General features: G+C 43.4%; 1 protein-coding gene across 7 annotated transcripts in view; it reads left to right on the top strand.

Annotated features, from left to right (window-relative positions):
• The window catches only part of ANKS1A (ankyrin repeat and sterile alpha motif domain containing 1A), a 168730-nt gene that overhangs the window by 59876 nt on the left and 95477 nt on the right, over positions 1-13377 (top strand). For all 7 annotated transcript variants that reach the window (XM_070361279.1, XM_070361283.1, XM_070361280.1 and 4 more), the window contains exons 2-3: positions 9728-9808; positions 12130-12286. In XM_070361279.1, the coding sequence (XP_070217380.1) occupies positions 9728-9808; positions 12130-12286 (238 nt within the window). The remainder of the gene's footprint in view (positions 1-9727; positions 9809-12129; positions 12287-13377) is intronic.

Raw genomic sequence — 13377 nt, 5'->3', positions numbered from 1 at the left:
CCTGTCTTCCTCTTTTTTGACTTGCTCATTTATTTGGTAGAGCACATCCTCCAGTCACTTCCTGATAAAAGGGTGTGTGGGACGTAAAATTTAAGACTCTGCATGTCTAAAAATATCTTTATTCTCTTTTTATACTTGACTGATTTTTGGTCTGCTATAGAATTCTAGGTTGGAAATCATTTCACTTTTGAATTTTGAAAGTACTGCTTTTTTGTCTTATAGCTTCCAGAAATGAAAGCCGTAAGACTTTGTGAAAATCTTGAAATAATTGAAAATTTGATGCACTCAATCCTTTGTATGCAAACTATTTTTTCTCTCTGGAAAATATATTGTCTTTATCCCATGTGTTTAGAAATTTCATTGTGCCATGAGGGGAATGGGTCTTTCTAAAAATTATTCTTTGTACTGAATTTAGGATGGACTATTTAAACTGGAAGTTCACATTCTTCAGTTCTAGGAAAATTTCTTAAGTTATTTCTTTGATAATTTTCTCCTCTTTCTTTTCTCTGGAACTTTTGGTTCTCTAATTTTCTTATCTTTTCTCTGGAATTTCCCCATCTCTTCTTTTGGTTCCACGTTCTGCAAGGTTTACACAGCTTTATCATCAAGCTCTTTGTTTATATTTATATTTCTACCATCATATGTTTAATTTCCAAAAGCTTTACACTGATGTAGTTTTTTCTAATCCTGTTCTTGTGTGATAATAGGTTTCTTGGTTGAGGTTTTATTTGGTTTCTTATTTGTGCTCCTTTGAGTCACTTTATTTTGTTCTGTATTCTCTCTTTTCGTGTTTGCTTTCCTCAGATGTATCAGGATCCTTGGTTGTCATTTTTGTTTAAGCTTCCTCGCGGCTCAGATGGTAAAGAATCTGCCTGCGATGAAGGAGACTTGGGTTTGATCCCTGGGTTGGGAAGGTCCCCTGGAGAAGGGCACGGCAACCCACTCCAGTGTTCTTGCCTGGAGAATCCCATGGACAGAGGAGCCTGGTGGGCTACAGTCCATGCATCACAAAGAGTTGGACACGACTGAGCATCCGAGCACTCCTGCCTGGGTGCAGGAATGAGAGTCTTCTGGCTGCCCTGGATGTGACTGGGGACTTGGTGGCCTGTCGCTGCCTTGTATAGAATTCGTATTGGGTCCTCGTTTCCAGCTCCTCCTCATGCCTGGGCTCCTGTGCCACCAGGGGCCTCTAATCCCCGAGCCTTCCCTGATCAGTTGGCCTCTTCTTCTCTGGCTGCAGGGATTCTTTCTTTCAGCTTTGCTAATTTCTCTACTTTTCATCGTCTAAAAACACCGCCATTTTATGTTCACTGTTATTTTTCTCCTATTCTTTTTGTTTTTACCCTCATTTTAATGAGGATTGAGCAGAAATAAAAATACACATTCAGTGTTTCCCAGTTAACTAAAATTGTTTTGGGATTTTTTGTATGATTGTTTCATGTCTGCGAGTTTTGTCTTTCTCCAGAGATCACCGGCTTCTCTTACAATGAAAGTGGCTTCCCTTTTCTCTCTCCTTTCAACAGTTCAGTATGTGAAAAGCATTTTAGTAAGGATGTGTCAAATTCATTTGAGTGAGATGAAGTTTTTGTAAAATTAGATGGACTTTGGACAGTGTTTCCTTGTGTTGGAAAACTACCAGTCCTTTCTGAGGTTTAGAGATAAGTTTGCCTCTGTAAGGATGACCAAAAGAGGGAAACATCGAACGCCTTTGGCAGAAAAAGGCTGATGAGACAAACTCCTGTTTAGACCATGATTTAATGAGGACCTGATGGAGAGCTGCCGAGAGCCTCTCTTCCCCCCTCAAGTTCATTGCCATTGCTTCCTCTTCAAAGAACCGGTGATGGAGCAGGCCCTGTCCTGCCTTTGTGCTCAGAGTCTGACTTCCTGAGAACTAATGCAGGAGGAGACGCATCATGGTCCAAGTTGTTTTGTCTCAACAGTCAAGGTCGAGAGCCTGAATAAACTGGAAGGAACACGCATTTGAAGTCAGACATGGGATTTTCTTTCCATTCCACATTAATTAGCTGTATGACAATCAGTAAGGCATTTGGATTTCAGTTTTCTTACCTATAAGATGGAAATAATGTGCTGATACTTTGCTACACCATAATGTGGTTGTAAGGGTTGAACAAGGGCATGTCAGCATTTGAGTGTTGTCATTTAAACTAGTCATGTAACCACAGCATTTCACACCATCATGTGCTGTGCTGTGCCTGGTCTCTCAGTCGTGTCTGGCTCTTTGCGATCCCATGAACTGTAGCCCACCAGGCTGCTCTGTCCATGGGGATTCTCCAGGCAAGAACACTGGAGTAGGTTGCTGTGCCCTCCTGCAGAGGATCTTCCCAACCCAGGGATCGAACCCAGGTCTCCCACACTGCGCACAGATTCTTTTCATCTGAGCCACTAGGTAAGCCCAAGAATAGTGGAGTGGGTAGCCTAGACCATCATGTCTACCTACTGACTGACTAGACATCTACACGTGGGAGTCAAATTCATTTCAGCCTCAACTAAACCCAAAACAAAACTCCCTGTGCCTGCCCCCCAGCACACACTGTCACAGTCACAAAGCAAATCAACACTACTTTTCCTCCTTAATTTACTGTCTCATTAGCCACCCCTCTCCCCATTTAGTCACCAGATCCTGTCTTTTCTACTGAATCTTCTTTTTTCTCCATCTGCCCTGCCACACCCTTTGTTCAGGTCCTCACTTCATGCCCAAATCACTAACTTGGAAGTTAGTCTGGTCTCCATCATTTCTGTAAATGCTTAGCATAATGATTTTTCCCCAATTGAGATGTATTTCAGACCATCACAACAGTATGGTAAATAACAGATTTATTAGGTTCCCATCTAGGTTACTTCCCAGCTGTCAACAGAAAGATTTTTCTAAAATACACATCTAATCATTCCCTGCTTGAAACTTTGCAGTGGCACATAGGAGCCTTCATGGCTTGGCTCTGCCTACCTGTCCATCCATGCATTCACTATCATGCTCCAGCCACTCAAAATAATTGGTAATTGCATTTGCCCCAGTTTGCTGGGACTACTAAGGAGACCTTGAATTTGAGTTTCCTCTTTTTTTTTTTTTACTATAGTTGCTTTAAAATTCTGTGTTAGTTTCTACTGTACAGCAAAGTGAATCAGGTGTGTGTGTGTGTGTGTGTCCCCTCTTTTGGACTTCCTTTCCATTTAGATCACCACAGAGCATTGAATAGAGTACCTGATGGCTGTTTCCTCTTTGCTGCTCTGCCTGGCTGATTGTCTAAGCTTTAAAGGCTCAGCTCAAATGTCTTCCTTTTCTGCAGGGCCTCCCTTATTCCCATTTCCCCATCAGCTACACTTTGCATACTTTCCAGAATGTCACGCACTGTGTTGTCATTTGTTTACTTGTGTGACTTCCTCACTCTCCTCTAGGGTGGAGACTGTGTAGCACTCTGGCCTGTGCCAGATGGGGCCTGAACATATATGCAGTTGAACTGGATTGGACCCTGCCTGCCCATTGAGATACCATTACTTGTCTCTGTAAAGTAAGCAGTTAGGTGACTGGACCACATGAAGCAGGCTTGCTGCCAGCTAAGAGCCACTGAACGGGGCACCATTTGATCCTGATCCCACAGAGCAGTCACAGGTGAAGGTGGTCTGGCCACTTTGGTTTCAACTTACAGTTTTTCTATCTCTGTTTTATGTAAAAACATCTCAAATGCAGTATTTTTACATGTCCCATCAAGAGATTGTGGCCATTTTTAATGGATATGAGGTAGCAGGTTTGTCATGTTGCATGGAGATCATGTCACACTGGGGTCGCAGGTTCCGTTCAGTTCAGTCGCTCAGTCGTGTCCGACTCTTTGCGACCCCATGAATCGCAGCACGCCAGGCCTCCCTGTCCATCACCAACTCCCGGAGTTCACTCAGATTCATGTCCATCGAGTCAGTGATGCCATCCAGCCATCTCATCCTCTGTCGTCCCCTTCTCCTCCTGCCCCCAATCCCTCCCAGCATCAGAGTCTTTTCCAATGAGTCAACTCTTCGCATGAGGTGGCCAAAGTACTGGAGTTTCAGCTTTAGCATCAGTCCTTCCAAAGAAATCCCAGGGCTGATCTCCTTCAGAATGGACTGATTGGATCTCCTTGCAGTCCAAGGGACTCTCAAGAGTCTTCTCCGACACCACAGTTCAAAAGCATCAATTCTTCAGCGCTCAGCTTTCTTCATAGTCCAACTCTCACATCCATACATGACTACTGGAAAAACCATAGCCTTGACTAGACGAACCTTTGTTGGCAAAGTAATGTCTCTGCTTTTGAATATGCTATCTAGGTTGGTCATAACTTTTCTTCCAAGGAGTAAGCGTCTTAATTTCATGGCTGCAGTCACCATCTGCAGTGATTTTTGAGCCCAAAAAAATAAAGTCTGACACTGTTTCCACTGTTTCCCCATCTATTTCCCATGAAGTGATGGGACCAGATGCCATGATCTTCGTTTTCTGAATGTTGAGCTTTAAGCCAACTTTTTCACTCTCCACTTTCACTTTCATCAAGAGGCTTTTTAGTTCCTCTTCACTTTCTGCCGTAATGGTCGCAGGTTAGGAAAAACCAAATGTTAGAAGTTGCAAACTGGTGGCCCTTGGGCAGTTCTTGTACACTGCTGTGCTCTCAGAAACATGAAGGATTCCCTTAAAGGGCTTAAAATATGTAGCATGGAAGCACAGCATAAAGGGTTTTCCCTGTGGTTTAAGGTCAAGTCTGATGAATGCTGTGGTGAGAGTGCACTGGGTGTTTAGGACTCTCCTGCACCGTTTTTAGGTTTTGTTCTTGTTTTTCCCTTGGTTCTCATAGTGCACTGTGTCCTGCTCTTGTCTGTTAGTGAGTGGCCCTTTGGTACTGCTTTAGAAAAACCTCATAGAACAGCTGCGGTAGAGAGGAAGACCTAGATTGTAAATAGCTCTTTTCTTGGGCTTCCAAAAAGGAAGAAACTTGGGTGGAGGGGGATGTTACTACCATCCTGTCTGAAGCTAAGACTCCAAACAGAGAGCTGACAGTTCTCCATTTTCATTTAGGTTTTATTTAATATATTCCCCATTCCTTCAAATTTCTAGATAGGCATTTAGAGGAAATGCTTAGAGAAAAAGGAGGGGTAAAGGTCTTACCAAGTTGGGAAAGCTGCAGCTTCTTGCAGGAAATTCCTTATCTCTCTGCCTTGTCTTTTCTCATTGTTTTGAGATAGTTTTACTGCTGGAATGGGCTATCCAGACTTAACCACCTCTAAACCAGAGACGTGGAGGGAAAAGTTAGAAAATGACAGAGGAATTGCTCAGTTCTGCCTTGTCATTAAAAGCAAGGGCCATTTAAGTGTCAGGGGTTTTTGTTTTGTTTTTCGGGTTTTTTTGGCTGCACTGGGTTTTTGTTTCAGGGTGTGGACGGTGCATGGGCTTAGTTGCCCCCGTGGCATGTGGAATCTTAGTTCCCTGACCAGGGATTGAACCCACATCCCCTGTGTTGGAAGGCGGATTCTTAACCATTGGACCACCAGGGAGGTCCCTAAACATTAGTGTTAAGGTTACTTTGGGACCTGAATTGAGAAAGTTGAAAAGGTAGCAGCTTGCTAATCTGATACTAGGAGCCAACAGATCTGATGTCCCAGCTGCTCTAACCTGTGTGAGGATTTCCTCTTTCCCAGCTCCTCTTATTTATTCCAGTCGCCTTGCTATTGTGTGCAGCGTTGTGTGACTACATCTTCACTTCATCTTGCCGTCCGCTTAGAACACAAGTCCCTGTTGGCCAAAGACCAAGAATGCCTTAAAGGAGAGTTTTGGATCAGCCACTGATTTGGCTTATAATTTGGGGCAAATAATTTGTTTCTGGATTTCAGTGTCACCTATTTTGTAATAGAAAAATGATGATGTTTTGTTTTGTGGGGCAAATTGACTCTAAATATGAAAAGTCTACCTCCTAAATTTTCTAGATCTGTTTCACTTTCCAACATTCTATTCATTGTCAGGCATCGGTTTATAATTTTTGGTTTAGGAAATGAGTTGTAAATGTGACATAGATAATTGCTTTTAGCTCTGTTTGAAAGATGCTACAGGAATCCAAGCTTAATGGAGGATGAGGACCCCAGGAAGTCCCTCAAGTTCCTGACCTTGTCACGAGTTTCCTTAACTGACAATGAACAAATAACTTAGCTATCAGAGTACACATGTCCTCTCTTTTCACTTAAAATTTATCTTGAGCTTTTAAGCCAAATACCTATATACTTATAAAAGTGACTCATTTACATATACAACCATTTATTGTTACTATTTTGATTTTTTTGCTCTTCTTTTCTCTGTACGTGGCTTCCTTCCCATCATTTAAAAATATTATAAAAACACCACTACGTGAATGCCTTCTCATCACTGTGTTCTGAATAGTGTGGCAGAATGTAGGGAAGAACCTGGAAGTCCTCCTCACACGCTACAGTGCCTCCCCACCCTGCCTCCTCTCCCAGAGGCAGACGGCCGCGCTTGGCGAGCGCTCTCTGCATTGCCATCCGTGGCGGGGGGGGGGGTGTGTGTGTGTGTCTCTCTCTCTGTCTGTGTAAAATGAGGCCTCGTCTTTTATATATTATACAATGACTTGGCAAGCGCTCTCTGCATTGCCATCCGTGGGGGGGTGTGTGTGCGTGTCTCTCTCTGTCTGTGTAAAATGAGGCCTCGTCTTTTATATATTATACAATGACTTGGTGAGCACTCTCTGCATTGCCATCTGTGGGTGTGTGTGTGTGTGTCTCTCTCTCTGTCTGTGTAAAATGAGGCCTTGTCTTTTATATATTATACAATGATTTGGTGAGCACTCTCTGCATTGCCATCCGTGGGTGGGTGGGTGGGTGTGTGTCTGTGTCTGTGTAAAATGAGGCCTTGTCTTTTATATATTATGCAATGACTTGGCGAGCACTCTCTGCATTGCCATCCATGGTGAGTGTGTGTGTGTCTGTGTCTGTGTAAAATGAGGCCTCGTCTTTTATATATTATACAGTGACTTGGTGAGCACTCTCTGCATTGCCATTATATTATGCAATGACTTGGCGAGCACTCTCTGCATTGCCATCCATGGTGAGGTGCGTGTGTGTCTGTGTCTGTGTAAAATGAGGCCTCCTCTTTTATATATTATACAGTGACTTTTTTTTCCACTTCACAGTAACACAGTGCATCTTACAAAATCTTTCCTTGTCAGGACACATAGTCCAACTTGTTTTCTTGTCTTTCCTTTGAATTGTTGTTAACTGTTAAGTAATAATTTATTTTGTGGGTGTACCTGGTGTTTAACTGCCCATCCATAGGTGGTCATTAAGTGTGTAGTTCTTACTCTGCAGTGAAGCATCCTGTACAAGGATGTGTGTCTGTGCACGTGTACGAGTGTTTCTGTTGGATAGCTGCCTGGAAGTGGAGATGCGGGCCCAGAGTGAATGCCTATTTTTGGTTTTGGTGGATGCTGCCAAATTGTATTCCCGGAGGAATTCACCAGTTTAAACTCATACCAGTTGAATTTAAGACTTTGTTTCCCTGATCTTCACAAGCGTTTTATAATGTCATTATTTTTGTCAGGCTGATAGGCAAAAAGAAGTATGTGATTATTTTAGTTTGCATTCTTCTACATTGCGTTTCTGTAGATCTAGGCTTTCTGATTTCTGCCTTTTAGGAATCCCTCAGTGTTGCCAGTTGCTTGATAACATTTTTTTTTTTTCCCTTGGGTTGAATCTATCGGTTATCTGTGGTATAGGGTAAAAATTGTTTCACTTCACACAACTTTAGATAGGAGATGGAGTGAGCTTGTGTACCCAATCCACTATCCTGATAAATCTCTCATATATATTTTTCCTCTATAGTATTTACAGTGTTGTTTCTTCTTTTCTCCTTAGCATTATATTGTATTCTCTGTTCTTACTAGATAGCAGTATAAATGGTACTTAATTCTATATGTCTACACCTTAATTATTATTTCTCTATTGATGGACTTTTGGACTGTTTCTAATATTTTATTGTTATAAATAATGCTGCTTCCAACATCTGCGTGTCAAGTCTCTGTGCCCAGATGGTTTTACTGGTGATTCTTTATCATTTTAGTGCTCTATGTCAGTGATTCCTGGATATAGAAATAGGTAGATAGCTGCCCAGGTGATCTGTGACTTAAATCTAACACTGATGTACCCAATAATGAGAGCACAAAAATCAAAAACTTTAGACCAGCCTCACTTAGGAATGCAGATGTGAAAATCCTAATCCTGAGTAAAATGCTCTCAAGTAAAATTCATTGACATGACCCTAATGGATAAGTGGCAAATAAGGTTTATTTCAGGAATGAAAGAATGACTCAGTATTAAGGAAGCTATTGATAACATTTTAGTTGGTTCATTGTGAAAAACTATGATTTTATCCATAGAGGTAAAAGCATTTAAACAGTATTTCTAATACATTTTTAAAAGGAAGAAAAAAAATAAGATACTTCCTTTACATGTTATGGAGTGTCTACCTCAGGTCAACTGTCAACAGCATTAGAGGCGTTCTCATCAAAAGCAAGGACAAAACAAGGCTGCCCTCTGCTACTTAATGTTAGAAGTTCTGGCCAGTGTAGCAAGGTATGAAACAGGGGTCATAATTAAGACTTCAGGGATTAAATGAGGTGACATTTCAACCTTCTTAGTGTGGTATTTTTGACTCAAATAAGGTGCTCATTCCAGTACTCTTGCCTGGAAAATCCCATGGACGGAGGAGCCTGGTAGGCTGCAGTCCATGGGGGTCGCCAAGAGTCAGACACAACTGAGCGACATCACTTTCACTTTTCACTTTCATGCATTGGAAAAGGAATTGGCAACCCACTCCAGTGTTCTTGCCTGGAGAATCTCAGGGTCGGGGGAGCCTGGTGGGCTGCCGTCTATGGGGTCGCACAGAGTCAGACACGACTGAAGCGACTTAGCAGTAGCAGCAAGGTGCTCATTGTAGATTCTGTTGTTATTCTTTTTATTACCAATAAGACATATTCACAAAGGAAAGGCAAAATTGTCCCTTGCATCTTAACACATGTATCTGGGTGCTTTTATGAACATGGGTTCTTTGATTTTGGTCCTTGTGGTCGAATGATCCTGATAATCTGTCTGGTCTATGCTGAGGTCTCTCCAGCCTTCAGTCACCAGCCTTAGAGGTGAGTGCCCATACCTATAACTGACAAGTGGTTTCATTCAGTGTTATTTTTGATGACCTTTCAAAGAGCATTTCTTACAAGCCTGACAGTTTTCAGAGGCACGAGTCCCAGACTGAGTGAATAAAGAAGTTACCAGTGAGGAGAAGGACACAGGAAAACAAGCTCTGAAATGATGACAGTGCTGTCCTGGCACTTGACCCCTTACAGGAAGCTGCTGGTGTGCCCTCAGCGCCGTGTGCTCCTGCAGTGGGGCACATGCCACGTGCTCCTGCAGCGGGGCACACGCCGTGTGTTTCTGCAGCGGGGCATGCACCACGTGCTCCTGCAGTGAGGCACACGCGCCGTGTGTTTCTGCAGCGGGGCACACACCGCGTGCTCCTGCAGTGGGGAACACGCCGTGTGTTTCTGCAGTGGGGCATACGCTGTGTGTTTCTGTGGGCATGGCTGCCGTCCTGTATCAGGAGTCATATGAAAGTGACCTGTTGGGTTAAACACCACACTGGATTTTTCCCAAAGATTTGGTTTGTGACTTCAGTCTTTCTTTTTCCTTGTAGCATTTGGAGAGGGCCAAATGTGAACTGTGTTGACAGCACTGGGTACACACCTCTGCACCATGCTGCTTTGAATGGCCATAAGTAAGTATTAATGTGCTATGTTCCTGCCCCACTCTTCAAAACTCAGGCCTCAGGTTGTCTTTTTTTCTTTTTTTCCTTCCTTTAAAGATGTACTAAGCAGGGATGCTGAAAAACAGAGAAAAACTAAATTTAGTCTGTCCAGAATTCTTGAGTTTCTGTTTAGTGTATACTTTAAACCTCGTTTCCTAACCCTTGCTCCAAAATAACGTTAAAAGCTTCTTTTCCCCTCTGAAATGGATCAGCGCCACACAGTGATCTGAATATGACGCTCACATTCGGGGATGCTAGATCGTAATGCGGCTGGATAATCTACCAGGTGACCAGCCTCTTTATAAGCTGAAAAGAAATCAAGTGGTCGGGAGAATCTTTCTGTTTACTTTATCTTTCTGCTTGCCACTCTTTCCTCATAAAAGTAGCCTTGTACACAACAAGAACCATTCTTGAGGGGAAAATACACCAATAATATGGCCTATTTAATTCTCTTAAGTACAGAGAAGTTCTTCGGATTTGTTATGTGGGATTTGTGTGGAAGCTTTTCTGGAGGTGTGCTCTGGCGGCCTGAGGCAGGCCCTGCCCTTCAGTGAAGGGGACCGGGCAGGCCCAGGGCAGGGGCAGGCCCCACGGGGGAGTGCAGGCGCAGTGGGTACATTTGCTGGAAGATGGAAACCGAAAACCGGAGTGTAGCAAAAGAGAGGGCGCCGGCGAGAGTTTGAGGCCTAATATGAGAGAAGATAAGCTGTAGCAGTTTAGTTTTTAGAAAAAACAGTTTATTGGGACCGTTTAGACTTTTCTGAGCAGGGAGCCGAGCCTTGCCACCTTGTGGTATTCTCTATCACTTTGGCAGTACTTGGCCCAGCCTAAGTGTCCACTGGGCTTCCCTGGTGGCTCAGTAGTAAAGATTCCTCCTGCCAATGCAGGAGACTTGGATTCGATCCCGGAATCGGAAACATCCCCTAGAGGAGGAAATGGCAACCCACTCCACTATTCTTGCCTGGGAAATCCCCTGGACAGAGAAGCCTCAGTGGCTACAGTCCATAGAGTCACAAAAGAGTCAGACATTACTTAGTGACTAAACAATGACAACAACAAAATGACTCCAGTATGCTTTTCTAAAGTGAAGTAAAAGTCGCTCAGTTCTGACCAACTCTTTGCGACCCCATGGACTATACAGTATATGAAATTCTCCAGGTCAGAATACTGGAGTGGGTAGCCATGCCCTTCTCCAGGGGATCTTCCCAACCCAGGAATCAAACCGGGGTCTCCTGCATTGCAGGTGGATTCTTTATCAGCTGAGCTATCAGGGAAGGCCCTAAGATATGTTGAATGTGATTATTTTCTGTAGTGCGGTCTTTTCTGTAACCATCTTAAACAAAGCTAACAGATAATCTGTAGAGACTTCCTCCCCCTTAAATAGTGGGGTGAAAGTGAAAGTGAAGTCGCTCACTCGTGTCCAACTCTTTGGGACCCCATGGACTGTAGCCTATCAGGCTCCTCCATCCATGGGATTTTCCAGGCAAGAGTGCTGGAGTGGATTGCCATTTCCTTCTCAAGGGGACCTTCCCGACCCAGGAATCGAACCCGGGTCTCCCGCATTGTAGACAGACGCTTTACCGTCTGAGCCACCAGGGAAGCCAAATAGTGGGGTAGCCAGAGTTAAAGTGGATCTTGGACTTAAATGACTGTAGCTTGTTAGCCAAGTTCACCTCCATATTCTGTGTTTATTTACAGTGGGGATTTTCTTGGACCTCATGTGCATGGGGATAATTATACATTTTTATCTGCTTAATTAGTGGTGTCACCAAGAAGGAAGCCAAGTCCTCCTTCCTGGATGTACCAAGTGACGCCATGCGTGTCTTCTGCTTGCAGAAGTGTCTGTTTACGTTTACAACCACTCTGAGTCCCTCTGCCTGTCTTATTTCCAGCTCCCACTTCACCAAATGCTTTGAATAATGTGGTGAATCATGATATTTGTTTTGTGTACTACTTTTATGTAAGTTCTGTCCCTGAATGCTGTTTCAACATCACAAACAAGGAAACCAGACTTTTTCAAGATAATGGAAAATAAATGGATTATCTAGAAAATAGCTAAACCAGGAGGTGAAGAGACAGTTGGGGTGTGGTTCAAGATGACTCAGCCGCTTGTCAACAGCTGTTCAAGTAGTCAGGGAATTAAAAGGAAGAATCAGGTGATAAGCTCAGGTAGAGATGGGAGCCAGGTGAGCTCCTCTCTGTGAATGGGCTTCCTGCTACACAGACATGCAGAGCTGCTGGTAGGAAAGACTTGTGGGTTCTGCAACTCACAGTCGATTTTTGCCTTTTAGGGATGTGGTCGAGGTTCTTCTGAGGAACGACGCGCTGACCAACGTGGCTGACTCTAAAGGCTGTTATCCGCTGCACTTGGCAGCCTGGAAAGGAGACGCCCAGATAGTGCGATTGCTCATCCATCAAGGGCCCTCACACACCAAAGTCAATGAACAGGTTGGAAGGAAGGGACGCTTTCTCCACACAGCTCCAGCCAGACCTTGGCAGCCACCTCAGGCCCACAGCTCAGATCTAAGGGAACCAGCTCTTCCCTGGCCTAAGAGTAATTCCCCTCTTCCCAATGCCACTCTTTTTAGTGAATCAAAGAGACCTTGTACCATGAAGGGTGTATTTCGTATGCAGATTTGGAATAGTACTGTAACAGCACAAGGCTGGAAATAATGCACATCCTGCACACTTGCCCAGGGCTCATTTTAAACTGGGTTCCTGCCGTCAACATGGCAGTGCAGCTTGAGCTGCTAAACAAAACACTCCAGTGCGTGTCAGGACTGTGGAGACCATGTTGTTTTGTGTGTATCAGAACTCTCAGAAGTGGAGGCATGCATGCTGTTAGCTGAAAAACGAAGACATTTAAGTGGAGGCCAGAGGTGACACAGCGGAATGAAGATCATTTCAGTGATGTCCTGTAATGTTCACTTAAGACTGACCATTCTTAAATTAACACGTGATGCAGTATTATTAACCAAAGTACAGATTTTGTTCATTTTCACAAAGTTTTATGCTAGTGTCCATTATTTGTCTTCATACCTTATTCAAGAGTCCATAGTGTGTTTCGTTACATGAAGTAGCTTCGGCTGCTGGCAACAAATGCTGGTAGATTTTCTTTTCATTCTTATTCTGTTAAAAATATTTTCTAATTTTCCTTGTTATGGCATCTTAGATAAACCCATCATTTAAAAGTGGACATTTAATTTCCAAATACATGGGGGTTTTTAAGTAAAAAAAAACAACAACAAAAAAAACACATTCTTTGACAAAGCAGAGTATTCTTAAAAAATAAAAAAGGCAGCTTTTGAGCAGAAATCCCATACACTGGCCATGGATTCAGGTGCCCTTAGACTGTACCTCCTCTTCTTTATATGTAGTCCTTTGGGAAAGTTATATTTGAATTATGAAGTTCTAGACCAGCCTTTCATGAAGTGTAACTCCCTACAGTTTGGGTCTGAGATGGTGTCAATTTGCGAGGAGATGGGCCCTCTCTCTATGACGAGCCATTCTCCTCTTTCTCTCTCTGCTCTGAGCTGAAG

The sequence above is a fragment of the Bos mutus genome, chromosome 23 (genome assembly GCF_027580195.1).
Source record: "Bos mutus isolate GX-2022 chromosome 23, NWIPB_WYAK_1.1, whole genome shotgun sequence".
Classification (NCBI taxonomy): Eukaryota; Metazoa; Chordata; class Mammalia; order Artiodactyla; family Bovidae; genus Bos; species Bos mutus.
Note: the sequence above shows the minus strand (reverse complement) of the source record. Positions and strands in the feature narration are given on the sequence as shown.